Source organism: Dermacentor albipictus, chromosome 2, assembly GCF_038994185.2.
Source record: "Dermacentor albipictus isolate Rhodes 1998 colony chromosome 2, USDA_Dalb.pri_finalv2, whole genome shotgun sequence".
In the NCBI taxonomy this organism is placed as follows: Eukaryota; Metazoa; Arthropoda; class Arachnida; order Ixodida; family Ixodidae; genus Dermacentor; species Dermacentor albipictus.
The window spans coordinates 185,581,485-185,606,973 of NC_091822.1; the positions used below are offsets into that span (position 1 = coordinate 185,581,485).

The 25,489-nt window shown below is 43.0% G+C and overlaps 2 protein-coding genes across 3 annotated transcripts in view; one reads left to right on the forward strand and one right to left on the reverse strand.

The window, feature by feature from the left end:
* Window positions 1-77: 77 nt before the first annotated feature.
* 128up (GTP-binding protein 128up) lies at window positions 78-16,048 on the forward strand. Of its 2 annotated transcripts, XM_065454092.1 has the most exons (9): window positions 78-237; window positions 2,008-2,173; window positions 3,664-3,864; window positions 5,456-5,625; window positions 5,997-6,182; window positions 6,654-6,766; window positions 7,956-8,078; window positions 12,815-12,910; window positions 14,138-16,048. In XM_065454092.1, the coding sequence occupies exons 1-9, from the start codon at window positions 196-198 to the stop codon at window positions 14,142-14,144; spliced, it is 1,104 nt and encodes a 367-aa protein (XP_065310164.1). In that variant the 5' UTR covers window positions 78-195; the 3' UTR covers window positions 14,145-16,048. The 2 variants fall into 2 exon arrangements, with proteins under 2 accessions (XP_065310164.1, XP_070390656.1); XM_070534555.1 differs by lacking the exon at window positions 14,138-16,048 and having other exon boundaries at window positions 12,815-12,914.
* LOC135920034 (inosine-uridine preferring nucleoside hydrolase-like) overlaps window positions 15,166-25,489 on the reverse strand; it is a 20,353-nt gene continuing 10,029 nt past the window's right edge. The window contains exon 7 of the mRNA XM_065454099.2: window positions 15,166-23,978. The gene's annotated coding sequence lies outside the window, so the exon portion shown is untranslated. The remainder of the gene's footprint in view (window positions 23,979-25,489) is intronic.

Here is a 25,489-nt window from a genome sequence, read left to right on the forward strand (position 1 = left end):
CAGCACCACTAAGCATGACATTCTTTTTCGCTGCATCGCGTTTTCTGCCCTATCGCGCATTTGTGAAATCGGGTTTTCCTAGCGGCTGACCGGTCCCTTCTCTCCCATATTGAAGTGCCATGCGTGTGCCCCACGTGAAGTGCGCTCCGTGAATTCCGGACTTCTTAATACGTGTAACCAAACTAGCTCGCCAGGATGAGTACGGTACTCGAAAAAATAGCGGCCATCGAGGCCGAGGTAAGCTGCTTTTTGCTCCCGACGTCGGCTATCAAGAGGAAACTTGCGGCATACGGGAACACCCGCGAAGTTCTCACAATGACCGGTTCTTTAAAATGTGTCAGAAAGAAGCTTCCTTCTTGTAATAAAGATGCCTGAGTGTATTTCTCATAATTGAACCTAGCATACTTGCTGCGAGTAATGATAGAAGCTTTTGCTTTCGAACACGTGTGTGCTTCGATGTTGACGTGCATGGCAACTCCAGCATCTCGCCCCTTGTTTTGGCCGTCACTTCAAGGTTCCGCAATGTAGCGAAATTATACTGAAAACATCAACACCCCACGATGTGCAATATAATTTTGATGAGGTGTTGAGAATTTAGAGCTTTATTTGTGTTTAAGCTGCGTTCTGGCGTTAACCGCTTCACCGAACAATTTTGGCGCGGTGTTGCGTTATTTCAATTTTTGGGCACACATCACTTAAGCCAATGTATTAAGACATATTTTGTCGTGGTTGTCGCGCAGTAATGTGACCTAAAAACGCCGGGCCTATGCGTGCTACGTGTCGGGTTAATGTGTTTTTGTTTCACTTAATTGTAAACACGCTAGAGTAATCACACTAAAACAGCCTTCGCTTTTGCGTGGCGCCCTTGACAAGGCGCATAAGCATGTGTACGCATGTAGTGCCTATACTGGCAAAATTGACTTATGTCAATTTACTTCAGCTTTTGAGTAAAGAGAAACTAACTTGCAGCTTGAAACCCGTCTTGCTCGTAACGGCAATACCGCACGACTGCACTGATCATTGCTTCAACATTTGCATAATCGAAATATCACTAGAAACGAAAGTTCGCATCATCAGTGACTTTAGAGCTGACCATTAAGGAGTAGCCAGAAGGGAAAGTTATTTTCTTTTCCGGCAAATTATACTGCAGTTTTGAATAGCCATGTTTTCATTATCATGCACCTGCTCCTAAGATCCATGGTGTTATGGCGCATCGCAAAAAATCGCTTGCAGAGCCAAAGCGGGTCAGCCATTTCTATGTGGCCTTTCATACTTGCAGTATACATCATGATTTTGTAACTTGCAGTCTGTTCATTTTTGTTGATATGATTGAGCATTTCTTTCATTGTAGCCTCAAGGGAGGCCCTCGTAAAAACATGAGAATTGGGGTGAAAGTGACAGAGCCCCTCTTTAAATCCACCAGGGCTTTCATCCAAGTTGGCTGTAAAGGCTGTATAGAGAAACGTTAATGACAGGTGCAGAATAATCAGACTTGCACCTATTAGAGACATTTGAAGATAGTATACTGTTTAGCATTCCCTAGAGGTATGCTTCAGTGATGCTGTATATGCTTAGAAACAAACCCAGGCTACATTTGGTAAGAGCACAGGGTACCTTAGTGTTTGTTTCTTTATATCTAAAGTGACTACGTGTCTATTTCATTACTTCCTTATTGAACCAGCATCATTGAACACGCACAGTTGGTAGTTAGAGGTAGCCCATATTCCAGTTACATTGTCGTAACTGAACCAAAATGAAATTAAATCCAGTTAACTCTGATTATTGATGTATTTGTCATTCGCTATAGTGGTTTAATGTTGGTACCATTGATTGTTAAGTTTCCTGTTAGCCGAAATAGGAGCTGTAGATTTTTGCACTTTTGTGACCTAATTTGCTATATCCGTTTGCGCTCGATATTTGTATACCAGCTTTCATATGAACTAGATTGTCTAATTGGGTGCCAAATATAGAATAACGCTCTGAGCTATGTTTTGCCTCTCCCCGCAGATGGCCCGGACGCAACGAAACAAGGCAACTATGGGTCATTTAGGTCTTCTTAAAGCTCGACTAGCCAAGCTTCGGCGCGAGCTTATAACGCCCAAGGGTGGAGGCGGTGGACCTGGTGAAGGTTTCGACGTTGCCAAGACTGGTGATGCTAGGATAGGGTTTGTAGGTAAGTATATTCCATGGTTCTGTAGCCATTCCTGTAACTCGTCGCTTGACACCTCTATACAACAGTATATCTCATTCTTGTTAACTACACATTACGGAAGTTGTTGGTGAGAAGGTAACACTTTACTGATGCTTCAAGCTCGATTTGCAACTGCTTAGAATAGTGGCAGATTGGGATAGTTCTTCATCCATTCTTGCAGATGTACACTGCACGAAACAGGATGCCAAAGGGCAACCATGAGCACAAAAGAAAGATATCTAGGCAAAAAGCAAACTAGCACAAAATATATGGAGGAGAAAAACATGATCATAGTTTGAAAAGGCAAGCCAGTGAAAGAAAAAAAAAGACAATGCCAATTGTATATATCTTAAAGCTTTTTGATTAAGCTAATGTCTTGAAGAAAGAAAAATAAGAAATTTAATGTTTGACATTCCTTTCTAGGGCAGCTAAAGACACTTGATGTTCTTTGCAGATCTAATGGTAGCCATGTGAAGCACTTGCTGTTTTAGTGTCCAGGCTGCTTTGACAGGTTTAATGCAGGTGCTTTGAGCTGGTTTCCCGTAGTGACGGCAGTTGCCAGAATGTGCAAGCCTAGCAAATAGCGAAAGCAAAACAGGTGGGAACATGCCACACAATGCTGCCTGCCAGAGTTGTGCATGTCCTGCATTATTGGGTGTTTTGTTGTTTTAACGTAGAAGCACAAGCATTTTGACATTCTACACTGACAGAGCAGTGATGAAACAAGGGCTGATCTCTTGTGGTTCAGAATATTTTTTTTTTTCTCCCTCACAGTCCACCCAGTAAACCAAGTAATGTCTATCCAACTAGCCCCTCCTAAAGCTTTTTCCTTCACTGCAGCTGGCATTATTGAGTTAGGGTGATAACCGAAACAGTTGCAGTGAAAGGTGCCGAAATTATGTGGTGGACAAAGTCTGTGTTCATGACTGATTATCGTCATACAGGGTATAGGGTGTGCCTAGTATGAACAGGAAATAGCTTGTTAGTGCTTGAGCAATGATTGCTGCTAAGAAATATGATGGATTTATTTCACTAATGCTGGAGATGCCTGGCGTTGTCTGGTGTCTCATATAACACGCAACATGTCTGAGTTAGTGTCAACTTTATTATTAGAAGGGGTAAGGGAGGCTAAAACATCTCTGAAAGATAGCTGCTCAAGTTAATGCAACGTGTCAGAACCTTGTTGGATATGGCTGCTGATATACAAGTTGTATGTGCTGTCACACCTATAACCCTTGCTGCTTTTCACTCAACACTTGCTAACTAGCGCTTCTGTGGAAGAATCTGCTTCCTTGTGCTCTTTTGAGCTCGCTTCAAAAACAAGGGGAGGTGGTAGATGTAAATGCAAATTAGGCATTTACTGTCATACCTGGCCCCACAGTACGTCTCAGGGGATTTCATTGTTTCAATACTCAAAATCGGTGAGGAGGGCCATTGACTACAAGGCTAGCAACCATCGACACCACACCCAGGGTTCCCATCTGTGGGCAAGTCTACGCTCATGAACACGCTGGCGGGTGTTTTCTCCGAGGTGGCTGCCTACGAGTTCACCACGCTGACCACCGTGCCAGGTGTCATCAAGTATAAGGGGGCCAAGATTCAGCTGCTTGACCTGCCGGGAATCATAGAAGGAGCCAAGGATGGAAAGGGCCGAGGTCGACAGGTCATCGCTGGTCAGTGTCACTCAGCTTTCTTTTCCCTGGTCATGCAGAAGTGTTGATGGTTGGGATAGCCAGCACTTGTATAGCTTACCTTCCAATTTGTCTTCATTTGTTAAACAATAGCCTTGGCTTTCAAGCATGCTATTATCTGTCTAGGTTGAGCTTGCTCATGTTGAAAAGCTGAGGCTGAAAAGATTTGCGATTTATTTGTTTGTGTTGTCTTAGATATGTCCCTTTACTTCCGTGTGCAGTACAGCCATGGGCTCTTAATAACATAGGGCTAACCAGACCGCATTCTCCATTTTTAGCTTGCCAGAAGTACAAGCAATATCAGCATGATTTCGGCTCGTAAGCTTAGTGTGAGGCCTATACTGTCTTTGGTGACTGGATAAGTAGTGTTGAGAGTGGTGTGCTTTCGGGAGTTATTACTCGCAAAAGGTGTTCAACTTTAATTTCTTGTTTGTCTGTTATTTGTTTGTGACTGCACATTTTAGTGTACACGCACAGGAAATACAAAAGTACTATGGGTTTCTTACTTAAAGAAAAACAAACCTTGCTACAACAATGTAAGTGAACATTTATATGTTTCTGACACTCACTTTAAAAATGTTCATTTATTTACACGTCAAAACAAAAGGCAAATAGGAAGAAACATAGGAAGGCCCCCATATATAATTGAAATTGCAGTCTGTGACCTTCCATATCAAGGCATTACACATAGCATTGCTACACACGTTGGCAAATGTGTACAAAGAAATGTGTCATTTTGTTTGTCTTCTTGTGCTCACACCTTAATTCAGCATGATGATATCTTGCAATAATGTACCATCAGGATATACTTGTCCTATATATCTATTCCCTTTACTCACTTCTATTCTCCTCTTCGCATCTCTTGTGTTGACTGGACAGTCCTTAATTCGCAACCCAAAAATAGCAATCCACATATGAAAAAATAGATATTATAGGTGTGCATCACATAATTTTATGTAAAACTGCCTCATTTTGATGCTGCAAAGTGTGAAGTAACAATTACTTGAAAGTAGTTGGAGATGTGTATCTGCAGTGGGCTCTCTTTAAACGGAGCCTCAAGGGGCCAGGGAAATAGGTTCCATTTATCAGGAGTTCCATTTGCTGAGAAACAAAGCTGAATGCAATTGCATGAATACAACGCCAACTAACCACGAGGATGGTGTTCCATTTAAGAGGCAGTTCCGTTTAAGCGATTCCACTGTATTTTTCTATGAACAAGCACAGTGACATGCTTCTGTAACCAGGGGCCGTAGCCCACCACTGGTATTTGCAAACAAAACATGTGTGTCACTTATTGGAGGCACAAAGGTGCACGAATAACATTACATGCTTTGGCACAACCTTAGGTCTCCAAGTTGTAGTTGTAGTGTGTGAAGTAGTTATCCTGTAGAAACCATAGCTGCCCAGAAATGGGCTGTGATGCCTTCCACGTCGAGAAACATGTTGTGCGAGATTTTGCACCATGTGGTGCGAGATTTTGCTCGTGCATCTTTCCTGGAGTTGCCTATTAAGTATGAAACGGTGCTAGTTTGTGTGCTGTCTTGTAGCATAGTGCTTGAAAATGCTTGTGCAGTGGCCCGTACCTGCAGTCTCATTTTCATTGTGCTGGACGTGCTGAAGCCCCTGCAGCACAAGCGCATCTTGGAGCGAGAGGTGGAAGGATTCGGCATCCGACTCAACAAGGAGCCTCCGGCGATCTCGCTCCGAAAAAAGGACAAAGGTGGCATTAACCTGCAGATGATGGTACTGTCACCACTACTATCGTGTTAAATAAACACAGCTTTTGGATTTTTCATTATCCAGAGGTGTATAATGTGTGCAAACATTACGAAAGCGTGCATGCTACACTTTTTGAGTTGACTGTGGCATTCTGCTGCTGAGAGCAAGGTCGCGGGTTCGATTCGTGGCTGCTGTAGCCAGATTCCAATTAGGGAAATATGCAAAAGCATTTGTGTACTTAGATTTAGGTGCAAGTTAGAAAAATTCAACGCAGTTGAAGTTATTCTGGAGTCATTCATTATGACAACTCTTCTATTCCCAGTGCTCTTTTGGGATGATAAACACAATTAGCCAATCAATTCTTTTTCTTATTTCTGGAATGGCTATAAAAACAGGTGCCCCAGTCGGAGCTGGACATGGACACCGTGAAAACTATTTTGTCTGAATACAAGATCCACAATGCTGACATCACGCTACGGTGTGACGCTACTTCAGATGACCTGATTGACGTGATTGAAGGGAATCGCATCTACATCCCGTGTATCTATGTGCTTAACAAGATTGACCAGATTTCTATCGAAGTAAGTGGTATTTCTCTCTCTTTAGGAAGGCAGATTCACTTTGTTTTGACGTGTGAGATTTAAAAAAAAGATAAGTGTTTTGTTATCTTTGGGGCATGGTTCATATTTAGGACTGTGCTCCAGATAGAACAAATAAACAAGTGTAAAGGTAACACAAACACATTGTCAACCCGGGTATTTCACACAAACACATATACGAACCAGTGCTCACATACAAAATATCTTGTCACTTGACACGCCATGGTAATTTCAGCCAAACTCAGATGGCCATGGCTGATGCTCGTTTGAACCAGATAAGCCTAATAGTGTTGGTTTGGATTATGCGTAATGTTTGTTGTTTTCATTGTGACAATTCTGATAAAGTGCTTGCATTTATACTTGTGTGAAAAGCTCCCACTTGTGCAAAATAGTATTTAGCCCCCTTTCTTAGTGGCTTTATCGCATTTCATTTTCTTTCTTTCTTTTTTACAGGAACTGGACATTATCTACAAGATCCCACATTGTGTTCCCATCTCTGCTCACCATAAATGGAATTTCGATGACCTTCTGGAAAAGGCCTGGTCTTACCTGAAGCTTATACGGATGTGAGTCAGTAATGTGAATCACAAAGCATTATACTACTGTTGCCAAAGTTTGGCTCAGATCCCTTCATTTAGACAGGCTTGCGATGTGCACCTCAGGTCATCTTTCATCGTCAGTGGCACCACCACCACGATTGCCCCTAGTATTAGCATAACCAGTACAACTCCACCACAGGAGAAAGGCCTTTTCGAAGCTCTCTACTTGCTCCTGCCCTACCAAACTCGCCCCGTGCCTGCATATTTCTAGTAATCTAATCACTCCGCCTAACACTCTGCTGCCCTCAACTGTAATGTACCCCACAACAGCACTCTGAGAAGGCAGGTGGGGTTCCCCAAGGCCAGAAAGCTTGGGAACCCTTGTCCTACAGAATGCATGCTTCTGCTACAAGGGGGACAATGATGGGCATTTTGTCTATCGCCGCTGCCACTGATCCACTTTTTTCTTTGTTCATTTGGTGGTGCCTCTTGCCTCCATTGTGTGCTTCATTGTGTAAGTATATGTGCTTGTACCTCTCGCATGTATATCCCTCATATTCCTGTTTCATCCCTCATAATCTATTATGTTTTGAGTAGCATGCCAAGCCCGTTAATAGGCTAACCTCTTTAGTTACCATGACAGTTTCTCTTTCATGTGTGTGTACATTTTGATACATACTGGTCAGTGTGTATGGTTTCAGAGTGGTATATGGAAGCTTCATGGACAATAAGTAGTGCATGCAGTGAGTCTTCCTAGAGGCTATTTTCTGATGCTAGCAACCGGGGGAGCAGGTTTCTAAACACTGAGGTTAAAATTCAACGTTTGATATATTGCGACTTCTTTTTGTCCACTACGGTATATGCATATACACCTTATTTAATTGAATGTAGGGTGACACTTTTAGGCAAAAAATAATGTACAAAAGTAGGGGGTTGACTTTGAGGTACCTAGTTATTCTCTTTTCCTTTCCTAGGGTTGTTGGTGTTGCACTGGTTACACAAGGCAAACTTTGCGTATGGCATGCATACCCCCCCCCCCTTTCCCCCCTTACACACTTTGCACTTATATTTCTTGAATTTTCAGTGCTGGTTATACATGCTTGACAATATGTGCTCAACTTACGTCCATCGCATCTACAGCGTGTTGGGTAAAGAGGAGCGATGGGACTTGGGAACATCAGATTATGCATGACAAGGGATGTTTTCTCTCTCGCAGATACACAAAACCAAAAGGCCAGCTGCCAGACTACGAAGCGCCAGTTATTCTCAGCCAGGAGAGAAGGACAGTGGAAGATTTCTGCAACAAGCTGCATCGTACCATTATGAAAGAGTTCAAATGGTAAGTTTCAGCCTTCGCTCTGGCTTTCTAGAAGCAAGCCTAGGACAGCTAAACTTTTGCTGCTGCCTTGATGTTTTGCTTGAACTGTCACGTTATGCTGTAGGTTGCGACAAAAGATTTTGCTAGTAATGGCATTGCTATTATAGTGTTTATGACTAACTTGTGATGAGTGGGCTTTTGAGTATCCTTCAGTTTCGTTAGAGATGTTCTAAATTCTATTTCAGAAGTTCAACATATGCAAAAGTAGGTTGTTCAGCTATGGTACTTTGTATATGGCAAGGTGAATTATGTCAAACTGGTTTATCGTCAGGCATTCCAATAAATTTTACGAGCTGTCCTCACAGAACAGTACTTCAAAAGCAAAAAATAATGCACTTTGAACACTGCAGACCAGTTGAGGCAAGTGCAGCAGCTGGTGTAATCTTTTATTTTTTTTTTAAAATCAAGCACTGGTCTTTTTCTCGTAAAACTTTGTCTTACGAGATGTAATGTGCTTTCTGGATTGCCCGTCTTGTCTTACGAGCCAAGTCGGCAGTTGTGAAGCTGCGCAAGTACCAAATAAAGAGGAAGGAAAGCTTTTCGTGCTCGTATATTGTGCCTTATCCAGAGCACTTTGAACAGTGGGGAAAATGCCCCTCCTAAATGTTGGATACAAAATAGAGCTGCAATGCATTGATATGAGGTTGTTAAACGTGTGGTCGTGTGTATTCCTTCACATGGTATACATTGTGTACATTGTTTGGGAAGCTGCTGTCTGTTCAGCATTTGTTTCTTGCTTTATAGACAATGTTTTTGTCTTTTACTCTTTAAAGGAGGGGCGAATCCGCAATAGTTCCAAGAATTCTGTCTAGCAGTTTCAAATAGAATGTCCTTCATGTTTACTGTTGCCTTGTTATTGTATGAATATCGAATGCCGCAGTTCTGTTTTCTATCCAGCATCACTGAGAGCCTGCTTTGTTTAGGAATCCCACTGTCGTCACCCAACTCGGCTGCCAATAAAGTGGGTCAGGGCTGTTGTATGAGCCAGCATCGCTGTGTGCTAGAGCAAAAAATGAAGCCGGCAGCTTTGATAGCTCTGTTTGCAAGCAGGTAGTGGCCCTGGTTCACTCGTCTTGGGAGAACATTAAAAAAAGATGACAGAAGAAATGAAGTACTGACTTCCATCAAAGGTTTTCCTTCAGTGCAGCACTCATATGCAAATAGGCGCATCTGTCTCGAGAAAACATTATTGAAGCCAAAGATGCACACAAGTGTATGCACATTCTGTCTCTCGAAAACACGTAGAAACAAAAGATAAAATGCAAGAATGTTGGTTCTTCATCCTTAGCCCTCCTGTCTTCATCCTGGTCTAGTGAAATCACTGGCTTACCAGCATGCCCAGCCTTGTACCGTCACTGATTTTCAGCTTCTACCAGGCAGGACGTGCAAGTACCAGTGTTACATAATCAGTAACACAGCCAAATTTCTATATAACAAATCACGCAGGACAGCCGAAAATCGTTCGTTATTTTGAAATATTGTTGTAATGAAAAACTTGCACTTCTAAGCCAGTGGACAAACCTAGAAATGAAAATGATGTACCTGGCGGTGGATGCATGTGCAGAGAAGCATACTCTCAGATAAAAATGTTTCACGCACTTCAAGGCTGCTTTATTTGAAGAGAGAGCATAAACTTTATTTTCAAATTCGATAAGATTCGAGTCCAGCGTCATTTTAGTGGGTTTGGACACCCACCGCGGACGCGGTTCCGAGATCTTGTTTCGAAGCGGCTTGCTCGGCTCCCTAGACAGCCCAGAGTTGTGCTGTCAGGTTCGAGCTGAGCAGTGCGGTCTTCCAGCGCGAGCGAAGGCTGGCAGTAAAACAGATGGAGGGGTCGGCACTGCCCGATTTGTTTGTTAGTTGCTAACACTCCCATAACATGTGATTAGTGAGCAACCTTGCCACGCGATGTTCATCTGGTTGTAGTGTATAGTATGTCTGGACACATGGCGTGCATGAGTGTGGGGTTTTTGTAAGAATCCGTTTGTAATTGTCTGAAGTGTACTGCTTGCGTCATGTCTAACCTAGCGTGAGGGAATGAGTGTACGCGTCTTTGTAACTGGTAGTGTGTCTTGATGTCGTGGAACCTGTTCATACGATCCTCCCGCGCCCAGGCGTTAGCAGTACCCCGCGGGGGCTCTTCCTCCAGTGATGGTCAGTGAGTGAGGCCTTGAGCAATGCGGTGAGCCACTTCGTTAGGGGTGCTCAATCCAGTGTGTGCCGGGATCCTTAGCAAATGCCTTTGGTTATCGAAGTCGGCCTCTCCCTGGTGTATGGGATGTTGCTGGAGTATGTGATATGCCTCTTGCGAGATGCGCCCATTTGCAAGATTGCGAATTGCCGTTTGCGAATTGCCGTTTGCGAATCGCAGATCATGTATGTCGCTTTGGTTTGTGTGAGGGCCAGTGCTATGACCGCTTCGTCTGCCACTTTGGCATGTGCCATGTTCACGGTGGCGCTCGTGAGGTGGTTGCCTCGGTGGCTAGTAACTGCCGCCACGAAACTCTTCCTGTCTCGATAACAGGCTGCGTCAGTGAAGACCGCCTCCTTGTTGTTGGAATGACTTTGGTTTATTTGAAGAAATCAGTGATTTTCTTCTGGCGTGTGATTGGGAATGCACCTACATCATCCACTTTGTGCAACACATCATCGGGTACGTTATTGCACCGAGCGATCGAAGTGCGGACTTTCTTCACGTGCACTAAAACATCAATGTTCGACACGATCTCATCTTCTGTGTTCGGTGACTCGCAGTCGTTGTCATCACTGGAGACGTCGTGAACACAGTTGACAATCCCTTCGGTTGTCAGGTCCACCACCATCAGTGCTGCGCTATCTCTCTCCGCGTAGTCGTCGAAGGAAGAGACGGCGGGCAGCAGTTTCGCAACTTCGGGACACAGGTCTTCTGGGTTGTTGTCGGTCACCTCCAGGACATCTTCAAGCTGCACAGGCGATTTGACAAGCCCTGCTTTTCGCCAGCAGTTGCTAGTGGTGGACACCTTCAAGTTCCACCAAGCTCCTGTGAGCATTTCCACTGCTTGATGAATATTGATTGCAGTCGGCTGCTTTAGGCAGAGGTTGATAATCAACCACTGCATAAGGCGCTTACGAAATCCTGCTTTCACACTCTTTGTAATGCCCTGGTCTAGGGTCTAGGGCAGAAACTCCAAGCGAATGTGCATCAAGCGAACATTCACAATGTGGGCAGAGCAGTTGTCGACAACCAGTAGAACTCTTCGGTCATCCCTCCTCATTTGGTTGTCAAGTTTGATGAGCCACTCGGAAAAAAGTTCTCTGGTCATCCAGGCTCATTTGTTGGCACGGTAGTCATATGGTAACGACATGACGTTTTTTATGCAGCGGGGCTTCGTGTACTTGCCAGTGATGAGCAGTTTAATTTCTTCGTGCCTGTTGCATTGCAGCAGAGCGGGACTGTCACGCAAAGATGCGACTTCTTCTCTCCTTTGCACTGCTGCCCTTTGAAGTGCATCGCCCGGGCCGGTCTGGCAGGAGCTGATAAGAACATGCGGTCTCATCCACATTGCATATATAGTCTTCAGAGTACGATTCAGCCACCTCTAGAAAACGATCACTGCGCCAGGAATCCGCGCTTTCTCTTGTCAGCAGCCTTTTCCTCGCCCGAGACTACCTGCCAAGTTATTCCGTTCCTTTGGCAGAAACGAAAAAGCCAACCCGCACTGGCGTCGAACCCAGTCATTTCAAGTGCATCGGCAAATTCATGGACTTTTTCTTGGAGCCAGACACAGGAACATCTTGCAGTCTGGCCTCTTTGAACCATGTGAGAACAGCTTGGTCCACATTTTGAACGTTTCCCAGTCGCAGCCATTTCCTTGTAGGAGCTAATTGCCCTTCTTGGAGAAGCTTGACAATCTTGTCTCAATCTTTCAAAATGATTGCGACGGTCGATGGGGCAATGCAGCGCTGTCTGCACACGTCAATTTGCTTTATCCCTGCGTCGATTTCCTGCAATACATCCAATTTGCCCTGCAGCGAAAACTGCTTTTGTTTCTTCTTGGCGCTGTCACTAGCTGCATTCATCGTTGGATGTCGCGCGAACATCGCCAAACCTTTATCGTGAAGTTCTTGGTGACGCTTGTGGTAAAGGATTTGGCATGAACATGGTGATGATGCTATTGCACTCGCGGTTTCTGTTTCATGCAAGAGTTACGGCGCTGTTACTTTTAGCCGAATTCGTAATACTGATGTTCTTCAGTTGTAAAGGGAAAAATAAACTATGTGTGTTATTCTGAAATATGCGCGGTATTGAAATTTGTAGTTCTGAAATATTTTTACATTGGAAATATACGCAATTTGGCACAGATTTTATAGATATTTGTAAATTTGAGAAATTCGTTAATGTGGGGTTCGTAGTAACGAGATCTGACTGTAGTCCTCTTCGGATTGCAACCAGGACAAATGAAAGCCTGTATATCTCCATGTCTCATCTCTTATATTAACGCACTGCTTTGTCTTCCAGTTTCATCATTGACATTTTATTCTGAAGATATGCCCTTCTGATCCCATTGCTTTTTGGTTTTGGAAGCATGTAAAAGACTTAGCATTCTGATCGTCCAGGTTTTGCCATGTAAAACCCCATAATCTTATTTTTATTTTTACTACTGCGACATTGTCTTACTCTTCTGCTGCATCCTTTTTTCGTTTCTATCCTGATCCAGTGCCTTGGTATGGGGTTCCTCGGTGAAGCACAATCCACAGAAAGTAGGCAAAGAGCACATACTAAATGATGAAGACGTCGTCCAAGTGGTAAAGAGGTAAGATACCTTCACTTGTATGTAGCACAACCTTGACATGCACCAAAACATTTTAATTAGCCAGAAAGAAATACAGTTGGACCCACTTATGACGTTACCGGTTTTAACAGTATTCAGACGTAACAATGAGCACTTTTGTGTGTTCCATGGGGAAAAAAAAAGAAAACGTTTACTATGCTGTACACATGCTGCATTATTGGTTATGTTACAACAATTAAAATCTGGTTACTGGCTGTCTGCGCCAAAAGGAAAACAAACACGGAATCCTAGAAGAGAAAAAAAGAAAAGAGCGAGTTGCTGCCCCTGCTTGTATGCGTGGCTTGTTCTCCCCCTTTCCTCCCCCTCAGGATTTCGGGTTTATTTTTCTGTGTGAAATGTCAGACTTGGTTTGAGGGCCCTTTAAAGGACAAAAATCCGCACAGAAATGAATCTAGATAACCCAGCTGACGGGAAGATTACCTATCATATTGGGTTAAAATGAGCTATGTTTTTCTCATGAAACATCGATTTACATTTTTATCTCTTCACTAAAAGAACGTGACTATGCATGAGAAGCCTATCATGTGACCTTCTATTAGCGCATGTGGTCCCTGGTATTTTTATTAGCGCTGAAATGCAGTACTTTTTTTTTGTTATATGTTTTTTCTAACTTAGGATGTGCAGATACGTCTTCATTTGTAGTGAGTAGAAAAGTGGCGCTGCTTTCCCTTTCATTTTCAATGAGTTGGCTTGACTCGTCTATTGACGGAATAACAATCACGGGGGCTAGCTAGCCATGACGTGGGCATGTACGTGGGGAAAAATGCGATACAAATATAAGAAAGGTCTGTACAAGAACGCAAACTTACTTTACCAGCGTTTTATTTTCAAATGTGGTTAAAAAGAGCAATGTGTAGGTGGTTAACCACACTTGCACTCACTCCTGTGAAAGCAGAACGATGGGTGGCTTTTGAAATTTGCGAGGAGGGCTATCGGCACCGCTCTCGCTTCTCAGCGTTGCTGGAGAAGGGACTCTTTTTCTTTTCTAGACGCTGCTCAGATCTAAAAATTCTGCTTACAAAACATCCACACTCTTTTGGAAGTAACCGCTGCATGTGTAAGCCCTACGGGGGTGAGCTTTGCACTCCACCCTAAAAATTGGTTGTCAGTCCCTTTAATGATTATAACTTTTCCGCTGACACTTGAGTCCAATGAAGGTGACTCATTTCATGGCCCTTGCTTTTGCAGGGTATGACAGGGATGCCACCAAGATGGGCGTCTGGAGGTGTGCTGGTTCGTGATACAGAAGAGCTTGCAATGCACTTTGGCAGTGGCAGTGTCACGCTTTTCAAGCTCCAGAGAACTGCTGATGTACATATATGACACAGTCACAATTGTGCCCGGATGAATGACATGGCTGCTCCTGCCTTTACTACGACTAGTACTTGCTGTGGCTCACACAGTGAAAGGGAAGCGTACCACAAGAAACTGTTCTCAATTTACACAGTGAAAGGGAGGCATACCACAAGAAACTGTTCTCGATTTTTAGAACACCTAACAATGTTGCAAACAGTAGTTCGTAAGAATTTGTCTGGCAGGATTGTTTTCAGTGTGTTTACAGCAGATTCAGTCAAATCGCTTGCACGTGCTGGACTAGTCCTAGAGAGGAACTGTACTTTGTTTTTTGTTTCTGCAGTGCATGTTGGTGGAATCCGCATGTTGCCATTTGTTTCGTTCAGTGCAGACTTTGTGCGAAATGAATTGATAGCACTCCTCGCACTTCCAAGAGAGGTAGCGTAGGCTCCATGCTAAAGGTGGCAAGCTTATTCTAAACAAGCCAGTGATATGGTGTGAACCAGTTCACAATTCGTGAGATGAACTGAACGGACCTGGCATGTGCACCAGTATGAAAGGGAACACAATGTTTGCATTCATCGTCCGCAACTTTTCTAGCCCTTCCTCTGAAATTGGGAAAAATGCCACAGGGCAGGTTATTTGTAACTACTGTTGCTGGTAGCAGAAACCAAGGTTTGAGCCTTGCTTGACTGCAGGAATCATTGTTTGAACACTGATTGTTTCATTTCCTCTCTTAGCACAGTGCAGGGCCTATCACAAAAAAAAAAAAAGTGAAGGCCAGCTGGCTATTGCCAACAACGGCTGACTGGCCTCAACTGTCTTGCAAAAGGCTGTACTTCTTATTTCTGGCCACTGTGTAGAAGATACAAAGCATGTAACACTATTGTGTTGCACGACCCTTCCTTTTTTATTATTATTACTTTTTATTTTTTTTGGCCATTGAGCACCAGAAAAAATTGCAGTATTGGTGCTGTGGTGTCGGATGTCTGCCGCCAGGTAGCAGCACTGTCTAAAGGAATCTAGTAAATGACCATTTTGTTTAAGATTGCATACAAAGACTCACCTAAAGTGGTGGGGATATTGGGGTAAACTCGGCAGGCAAGCAAGCAGTCTTTTGAACTGACCTGTATGCTTTCTGGTGCGAGTATGGGAGCAATAATAGGTGCAGATTTCATGACAAGTGTTGTCGGAAACTTCAGCAGGCTTGTTTACGATGTTCATTAAGTATTGCAGGGCCTCTTTAATGGTGGTGCTGGTCAATCAGCCAAACTCAAAAATGTTGAGCACATATTGTCCTGTCAATTGCAAGCCACATTGTGGCAGACACCACATTTGATGTCTATCCTTTATGCGATATAATCTGCGCTGCTTGGTTATTCGCTGCAGTGCTGTTACATTGGCATTCTGACTTTCGAATAAGCTTGCATATTGCTGGGAGAAACCGTTTACACATTTTGCACAGTTTCTATGAAAATATCAACGGCATGAAGTTTGATCATGTTTCATTGTCAGACAAACAGGGACAAAGTTCAAAATGAAAGTGACCTACTCATCAAGCCTGATATAATGCTACACCGAAGTGTTTCTTTGAATTTGTGTTCTATTTTATACCGTTGAAAACATATCAATAGAGCCCCCCCTCCCCAAATTGGTTGTATTATAATGTATACATTAAGGTAATGAACAGCCTATCAAGCATGTGTTAACCTCGCTGTCACTAAACTGTCACGTTAAAAAAAAAGTTTAGAACCTTGTGGCCTTCTATCTTGCATCAATTAATAAATTGGTAATTTGCACAATCTTCTCTTTTGGAGCAAAATGGTGGTTTGTATGAAGGCAGCGGTCAATTTGCGTGTTAACATTTCTCTGTTTTTACAGTGAAATTTAACTACCAGCCCCAGATGTATTACTAGTAGTTGTGAAGTAATTACAACTTCTAAGTAGCAGCCAGAAAAGCTCAGTACAGCAAAACTTCGTTCATGCGTTTTGGAATATGCTGCGAGAAAAACGTACTAACCGGAAAAATATACGATCCAAAGTAAAAAAAAAAAGAGAGAGAGACTCGATTATTGTTGACGTGTTACGTAATGCGAAGTGTCGCGGCAGGAGACGCCAATGCACGTCGAGCCGGTGGTGCTCCAGCTGCCTGAGATGCGTTTTGTTGTTTCCCTATTGCGTGGTGTTTTAAGAGGGTGATGGAAAACTGAGACGAAATTGAGCCGGTGGGCGCCACCGGATGCCGCCCAAACGAAACGCGATGCCCACATAGCGCCGCCTGCAGCAGGGAACGGCGGTGCGTTTGGATTATCGCCTACTAAAAGCATGCAGTATGCTATACCAATGGCACTATGCACCATGCACTGTAAAACATAAGTGAAGCTGCTTATCGCAGTAGGTTTGGCGGCGATAGCTGTGAATGTGGAATGCGATGGCCCGGGCAATTTGCTGGTACCGAAATAAGCAATTGTGCATGCCGTCATTTTCACGTGAGATGGGCGGCTATAATGTAATGTTCTCGATTGCATGCCCCTTGCGCCTTTTCTTGTTCACATAGGATCTAGCAGCAGAAAAATGTATACGATCGCAGTCTGCAACAGGAACAACGGCGAGTTTCAGTTATTGCCTACTATAAGCGTGCACTACACAGCCAATGGCACCACGTGCTGTGAAACAGATAGGCGAAGGTGCTTATCGCAATAAAGTTGGCACTGATAGTTGTGAATGCTGCATGCGATGACCCTGGAGATTTGCTAGTACTGAAATGAGAAACTGAGTGCGAGCTGGTGTTTCCACGTGGGGCGGGCGAGCAAGTGCTGCGGTGAAGGCGTCGCGCTGGGCTACCACATACTGTTTTCGATCGCGTGTGCCTTGCATATTTTCCTGTTTACATGGAATCTAGCGGCCGGAGAACGTCTCATACGATCGCAGTTTAGCGACATACTAAACATTGATGCCGAAAAATTGTGTTTTCCGGGAACGTATGAACCGCAATGAAATGACTGTAACTCTATTGGGTCATTTTGTGTGTTCCCGATTGCAAATGTTGGTGCCGGGAAAACATACTTAGGGGAACGTATCAACGCGTTTCTACTGCATATATGTGATGCAATCGACTGGTTAATGTCAAACTTGGGCTTGCCTGTGGCATGCTGTGCGGGTTCAAATTATGAGGTACAAAATGGTGTTTGAGTTAGATCAGGTTACATGCAAGCAGCATGCTTTATCTACCAGGCAATTTTAAAGCAAAGCTTTTTTAGCAAACCCTCTTGGACTTAGATGTCTGTGGCAGCTGCTTTGCTGCATAGTGTACTCACAAAAAATAAAAGAATTACATGTTAGATGGTGGGATTGAACATCAGTCTCTCAGCACAACAGCCCGATGCTCCAGCAGTTAGGCCACTGCTGCATCAGTGGTGCGAATTGCCAGGAGCATTTTGTAGCAGATTTAGTAGCAATCAACAATGATGATTCTGAATGGTTATCGGTCAGACACTATTCATGCGTGTCAAAAATAGTTTCAGAGTACCGGCTTTCATCATTGCAAATATTCTCGAGGAAAATAATTTGCATAGTAGTACATAATAGTACCTTGAAGAAGACAAGTCCACTTGTAGAAACGTTGGCGCCTGCATTCACCTTGTTCACGTTTTGCTCATCATAGTAGTACATAGTAGTACACAGTGCATAATAGTACATAAAAGGTAGCCACTACCTATTATAGTACTGTACTTTCAAATGTTGTCAAGCAGACACCCAAGGCGGTAAAGCCTCACCACTTAATCAAAACCGCGGCACAGGTGGGACTTTAAACTTCCGTTTTCAGCTCGCTTCAACGCTTTTGAAGCAACCGACGCGGCCTCTGTGTTCACGTGATCCCTCATGCCATGTCACGCCGATGGTGGCACTAGCTTTTCTAGTGGTGGAGCTTGCCGCCAATAGTGCTGCACTGTTCTACAGCTAAAAGCAAAAAAGACTGGCCGGAAATCGTGCATTTTTGCAGAACGTGCATCCTGCAGACTTTTCATGCTGGTTATAATGTAAATGGCTAACGATTTTGAAGGACCCAACTTTTTATGTCTGTAAACTGCCTGTAGCTTGTGCAAAATTTGTCCACAAATGACAAGATATTGTCATCATCTATTGAAGGTTAGTCTCCATTAGTTTCAGCCAGACCTTTAGAATTTATGGCTTAGAAAAAAAACTAAAGCTACTGCTACCTTTGATGCTTTATTATTTTTTTTCTGTGTGTGTGAGCTGTTTCAATTAAAGTTCAATGACAACAAAGGGGGTAATCAGAAGTTTTACTAATGTTTTTATTGGCACATGCAACCTTTACCAAAGCTATGTAAATAAAGACAATATAAAGGTTGAAAGAAGATATCAAAATAATTGCTGCCTTATTTTTACAAGAGCAGGCAAGCATATGAAGCAGTCTCAGACCTTCACCAATGTCAAAAGTATCCACATAAGAATAGCATTGGCATTTGTCGAACACCATGTTCCCAGAATGCTGGCTATGCCAGTAAAACATTGTAGCTATTAGTCCACTCGTACATAATATGCATACATATTTCCAAAGTACTTTTATACTGAACAGTAGAAGTCAAAAGCTTACAGCCGCAGTACACACATGTAAATAATTATTTTTTCATGCCACACATGATCCAACTTGCTGTCCACTTTCCCTGAGCACCATGTCACCATTACCCTGATAGATTATTACATGTGGTAGCTGGTTTCTAAAAAATAGTTTTTTGAAATTAGGTCAACCTTTTCTTCTGCAAACTTTGCTCAAAGTCAATTGGAAGCATCGCTAAAGACGAGCAAAGCTCTTGGTAAAGGCAAATAAAAAGAGGATACACAAGCTCAATGTATCATCCTCTTACATGCTTTCACTAAATCCTCGTCTAACGCTATTTCTACCTGAAAATGGATAACCAACTAGCCAACACTTTCTTGTTAATTGTCCAGAGGTCTTGCAGTCGATCTATGATTGTGACCGAGGATAGGTTACAAATGGCATAGCAGCATCAAAGAAGGTTTTTTCTTCTTCTTCTTCTTCTTTTTTTTTTGTAGTGATAAAAGCACAGCGAGGCAGACGTGGCATAAATTTCAACGAGAGTATTTTTGTGGCCCCTGGTAACTTCCATATGTTCTCGCATCGTTTCTAGATTCACTTCCCCGCCTATTTTTGACGCTGAGCTGCGAACTTCACTTATTAATATGCACTAAAATAAAAGTATGTCTTCTTGAAATTTTCATGTTGCCTCTTAAAAATAGGACTCTACCTACATTCGAATGATTCTCGTTTGTCCTCGTGCATGGCTTGTTGGCTATGGCATTCTGCTGCTGAACGCAGTCACTGATTGGATTCTAAACTGCAGCAGCTGCATTCCGATGAGCGCACAATGTAAAAATACTAATGTAGAACAGTAGATATTGGTCACGCGTAACTAAGTGCCGCTCACCAGATTTGAGCACCGATACAACTGCAATGCAGCATAGATCACACAGTGACGGTCGTGTCTGCAAAGTATTACAATGGTGTGCACTGGAAAAACAGTCAAAAAATCATACAAAAGCCCACATGCTCTTTTCCTTGAAGGAGCTACTGGGGCAGTGAGTTATGTTTATGTAACTCACTATGGTGCCTGAAAAGCACCAATAGCCAGCAGTAGCAAGAACATCTCTGGGACTTGTGAAATGCAAAGAATGCAGCAACACACAGCAATAAAAGAAGGGACAGGATAGAAAGAATGCCAGAGCTGCAGGAGTCGTGATGAAAAAGGAGGCGGGCCTTTGGCTCCAATGTGGGAGAAGGCAGGAGAGAAATGTCACTTGCAGACACTGTTCGAGGCATGTGGAGAGAGCATTTGAGCAAGGAAGGTAGCTTACTTATTTGAATCGCTGCTCGACAGGATTTCATTTAGTACTGCTACCTCGACTACTAGTGAAACTTTTTCCGAAATTATTGCGGTAGATTGCTCCCTGAACGACCCCTTGAGCATATAACCAAAATTTTCAATGGGGCCTGGTGAGGAGCGCTTTCACAAGTAGGTAATTTGGACTAGTCGGTGCATGTTCAAAGACTGGGACTCAGCACAAGGTTCGAGGAAAGGCACCTTGGGACACACTGCAGAAGGTGTCTACCTGCTCTGCAATACGAAACTGATTGAAAGGGCAACAACAATTGGTGATGTGAACCTGCCACTTAGCGCATGCGTTTCTGAAGCTATAAAACTGGATGCGATGTGCTAGCCTCTCTTCGAATTTAGGGCACCCTTCAATGAAGCTGTTGCATAGAGTACAGAAACATAACTGTTGATGAAACTGCACGACTTCATCAATCTATATTTATACGAAGAAAAAAAAGCAATGAGTGTTCCCTGCTCGGAGACAATTAAGAAAAATGGCAATACCCCACGGTAATGAGTGAAAGCCATAGTGACAGGCAACAAGTGAGTGTGCTTACTGAGAATGTGTTCGAGCAACTGCATTTCATTCGGCCCCCTTTCCTGCATTGTAGAGTCGAGTGCTTTCAAATCAACAAGTATTGTCGGGCGGTTTCAATAACAAGCTCACATTTGCAAGCTCCATTATTGCCAGACCAAACACCTGGCCAGCGCAGTTCTCGGTCGCATTGCAGACACCTCCCTTTTCTACTCGAGAGATTGTGTAAATTGCGGCCCTAAACATTTCAAACAGTGTGACCCTTTGCTGGCTTTCAAACAATGAACACCTACAAAAAAAAAACTGCATTTTTCATGTAAAGTGAAAAGCTATGCCAGCACCATCTAGAGCAACACCATGCACAGTGCAATACTAATAATAATTTTCTGAACACAAAAGATTTGCAGCACTGTCGATGCACTTCTTGTTAACCTTTCATCGCACTACTCTTACTAATACACAGAAGTGGAGACTACAAGTCTGGCTGTTTTTGTACTCAAAATAAGCATTGGCGACACCACAAATGCACATCTTCAAGTGCCTAAAACAGCTAGTGCTGTAAAACATTTGAAAGTGCTAAGCGCTTGCCCTTAAGGGTGCACGCACAGCAACAAAATATGTAATAAAGACAACATTGCAAGCAATATTTATTCCATATGCAAGCGGCTGCTTAGTGTGACTTCAGAGGTGAAAGGCGCGCAGACGACACACATAAGAGAGATGCACACACAAGGCGCCACTTCCAACAAGATTTCTTGCAAGAAACTGGCACCATTTATACACGGAGCTTTGTCACAGTTCATCGGTGTGCACTTGTGTTCAACTAGAGCAGCTCTTTTAGTGGCGGTGATGTTATGTGTGTCATCTATGCACCTTTCACCTATGAAAATGCTAAACCAACATGCCCAGTTTTCCATCCAATGCTGTGACCTGTTGCGTGCTTATCTCAAAGAAGTAATTTTACGTACTGATGTCCAAATGTTTGAGATTTTTAAGACAAACTGTTTTTGTCAAAAATTTCAGATCCAACTGCTTATAATCACACTCAATCCACTACGTCTCATATTGAACTCTTTAGTCATACACATACATCCCCACATCGCAGTATGCACAACCTTTCATTCCACATTTCTTGAAATTGGAGTAGCCGTGTTCTGCTGAAGGAGTGATTTGCGAAAATGCTCATCTGCTTAGATTTCATTGTGATCATTAGCCTGTTTTATGCCCCCTGCAGCATGAAGGCCTCTCGTATCAATAACAGATTAAGCCTTTTTGGTGCTAGCTGACTTCATCTCATGCCCGCAAATTTACTAATCTCATTACACCACCTAATGCTGAGCTGTCCTTGACTGCTGCTTCCCTTTCCTTGGCGTCCATTTTGTTACCTAGCAGACCACCAGTTAATTATAAGCTCGATGCCATTACACGACCTGCCCAACTTCTTGCTCCTCAACTAGGATATCAGCTATGCCAGTTAGCTTTACTCCATACTGCAGTCTTCCTGCCTATTAACGTTAGAACCATCACTTCATGCTTCTATAATTGCCGCACAGTCTAGCTTATATTAAAGTTTATTAGTTGTCCTGTCTGCTTCTAGTCTCTGTCTGTGTCACTTCGTGCTACAATTCAAGATCATGTTACCGTACCAACTCGCCCGACTTTCTGTCCTTTTGCATTATTAGTTGTCCTCCAAGTTTTGCTTAGATTTAGTCCAGAGTGTCGCAGAATGGCAGCCCTCATAGTCTGCAGTTCAGCTTTAAAAGAGTATTTAAAGTATTACAACTTGCAACTAACTAAGCAAGCCTTATATGTGGCTTGCACAACTTCGTCTAATCTCCCTTTGAGTAAAACAAGCTCGGCATTACACTGCATTAACCAACAATACTTTCTTTGTGCAGTTAGTGTATGGTTAGAAACCTTAGTTGTGTTCCTTGTGTTAATACTGTCATTGTAGTGCACACCTGGCATTCGTTGGCCTTTACTGGCCCTTGCACCACAAAACCCTATGCATCATATCATTGTAGCACACGCAAATTGTGATGACGTTTTGCTTACAGCTATATTATGCATGCTGCTTAGTTGTGCAGACATTTTTTGGTCAAAATTTATGACCAACACAACCGTACTGAAGGCTATAGACCACTTTTGCTTGCCTTTTTACCCCTCCGATATTTTTTTTTCTTTCTTTTATAAGCTGAAAGATATTTAGCCTTGGATATGTATACAACTAGCCAGTCATACAACCAGCCAGCCAAAGCCACTGTGGAAGCTAGTCATAAGCTGCAGTTGTGATGACCTTTTACTTGCTGTTTGTGTACATGCTGATAATTTTCCATCAACATGAACATACTTGGTATTACACTTATTACGGCATTTTTTAAAAAGATTATTTACATTTAATTAGACTGGAAATAAGCTTTCTGCTGTTGAGTATGTAGTTGCAGGTTGGATTTTTGGCCACTGCAACTGTAGTTATATTGAAGAAGAGAAATGCAAAAGCACTTGTCTGCTTAGATCTACATGCACATTAAACAACCCCAGGTGGTCAAACTCAATCTGGAGCCTTCTGCTACTGTCTCATAATTCCTTTACTAATATTTGCAACATTAAAGCCCATTAATCACACAATTCAAGTTTCATGCTTATTCTCAAGCACAAGTTAGACCATCCTTTTTCATGATGTGAAGGCCAGCTCCACTGTCCATCCGAATCATGCAGAACTGGACATCATTCAGTTGACTGAATGAATACATGACAACATTGCAGAATTAATATGGCACTGAAACAGTCTGAAAGTTAGAACCAAACGTCAGCATTGCAACAATTAAAAGCAAGAAAGAGAAAGAAAGATTACAGTTACCAGGCATGAAGCCAGCTATCTTGTTTTGTATTCTTTGAGTGACTACATCATATATATCTTGGCAATGTATAATGTGACTTCGAAATACCAAATTTCCCATCTTAGACACTGTATCTGTCTTAGTCTTAGACACTGTTTTAGTATCGGTAAATGGGAGTTCCACACATAGAAAAGGCGGCGAACAAGACGGCAAAAAGAAGAAAAGAAGAAAGACTGACATTCTTAAAAGCAAAACACAATAGCATTAATGCTAATAACAAGCGCGATTCCCTGTATGCAATCATAAAAACACAAATGGCAGTATGTCGCGGCAGGTGATGGTGGCTAAAACACTTGCGAAGTGATCCTTTCAAAATCACGTCGAGTTGGTTGCATGTAACCTTGTAAGTTCATTTTGGTGGGCCTTGCTGTGCAGTGGTGGTGCTGGGAAAAAGAACAAGAAAGAGTCAAAGGTATGCACAACTACAAGATATGCAAACAGTGCAGGATACATGTTGTATTTCAGGCTCACACACCCAAAGTGGCACTCAGCCTCAAGAAAGCGCATCCCACTGTAACCAAACCAAGAATGCCCTTTAATGCTTAGTAGTGGAATTTACAGAGAGGGAAGTCACCTGTGTTGTAACATAATTACTGGATGTGCGTAAATAATCGAATAGCAAACGTTCAAATAGTTCGATTCGTGAATAGAGTATCTACTACTCGAATATTCTATATATTCGATGGAGAAACCTGCGCAGCGCAACATCTTGCACATGCCACATGTACCACGAACTTGCTGTGACACACCATAGTTCAGATTCTTTGACAGTTGGCAAATCATGCCGAAGCTGACAATGAAAAGGCACGGACGGTGCCTGCTCTTTACATTCGGCGCCGGCTACGCACAGAGTGGTGATCGAGCCACGTTGTGTGTTGTCCTTTCATGTGTCGCGCAGATTGGCCTTACGATAACCCAACTGCCGTAAAGTTGGGTTAGCCCTTTGGTATTTAAAAAAATGGAGAGAAACACTTTGTGTGCTATAAGTAGAGGACTGGTGCAAAACACAGGTCCACTATGAAACTGAGAACCTCATTCGTATTCGGTACAACAGAACATAATTCATTAGTTTCAGAGGATAAAAAGAAAGTACTCGATTCTATTCAGCAGAAAATCTATTGATTAAACAAAAATATTTTCCAGACATACATATACTAGAGCTGAGCTGTAATTAGTGCTGGCATACTAATTTGTTACACTAGAAGCATAGCGCAGGAAGGACGCACGACAAAGACTAGACAGGACAAGCGTTAACTTTCAACACAGCGTTTATTGTGGAAGAGGAGCACATATACACAACTGATTCTGCTAAGGGAAAGAAGGACATATAAGCTTAACAGATGCCATGAATACAAGCTCCATAGTGCTAATGCCACAGACGCCCTGCTGTCGCATAGATTGCACCTGCCCGTGCAATCTTGGATGCTTCCTCGATTTCTCTCGTCAGGTCTTTGTGGTGCCAGCACAAAATGACCGTCTTATCGAGCAAGGGATGGCAAGGTGGTTGTGCAACACACTTTTTACAATGGGCCACCAGATGACCGTCGGTGGAAATATTGCCCACTTTATTACTGTGCTGTGGAGACACACATTCAAATATTTGCCCGTTTGGCCAATGTAGTACCTTCCACACGAGAGCGGAATTTTGTACACAACCCCCTCCTGCAAGGCACGTAATCAACTCTGTGTTTAATTGTGCATTCAGGCTTCTGCGTTCGAAAAGGGCAGTTTTTTTAGCGCCGTGAAAACCACTTTTATGCCAGATCGTTGCTCTACCTTCTTTAGATTGTGAGACACCTTATGCAGGTAAAGTATCACGGCCACTTTTTCTTAAGGTATCGCGGCACAGCATGGTTTCGATACAGGCTGTTTTGCTATTTCACTCCATTACTTC

Bases quoted from the DNA above. Each gene is read 5' to 3' on its own strand.
- 128up (XM_065454092.1), top strand. From the start codon at position 196: ATGAGTACGGTACTCGAAAAAATAGCGGCCATCGAGGCCGAG. The intron at 3,865-5,455 runs GTCAGTGTCACT...ATGCTTGTGCAG, and splicing joins AGGTCGACAGGTCATCGCTG to TGGCCCGTACCTGCAGTCTC. The intron at 6,767-7,955 runs GTGAGTCAGTAA...TCTCTCTCGCAG, and splicing joins TACCTGAAGCTTATACGGAT to ATACACAAAACCAAAAGGCC.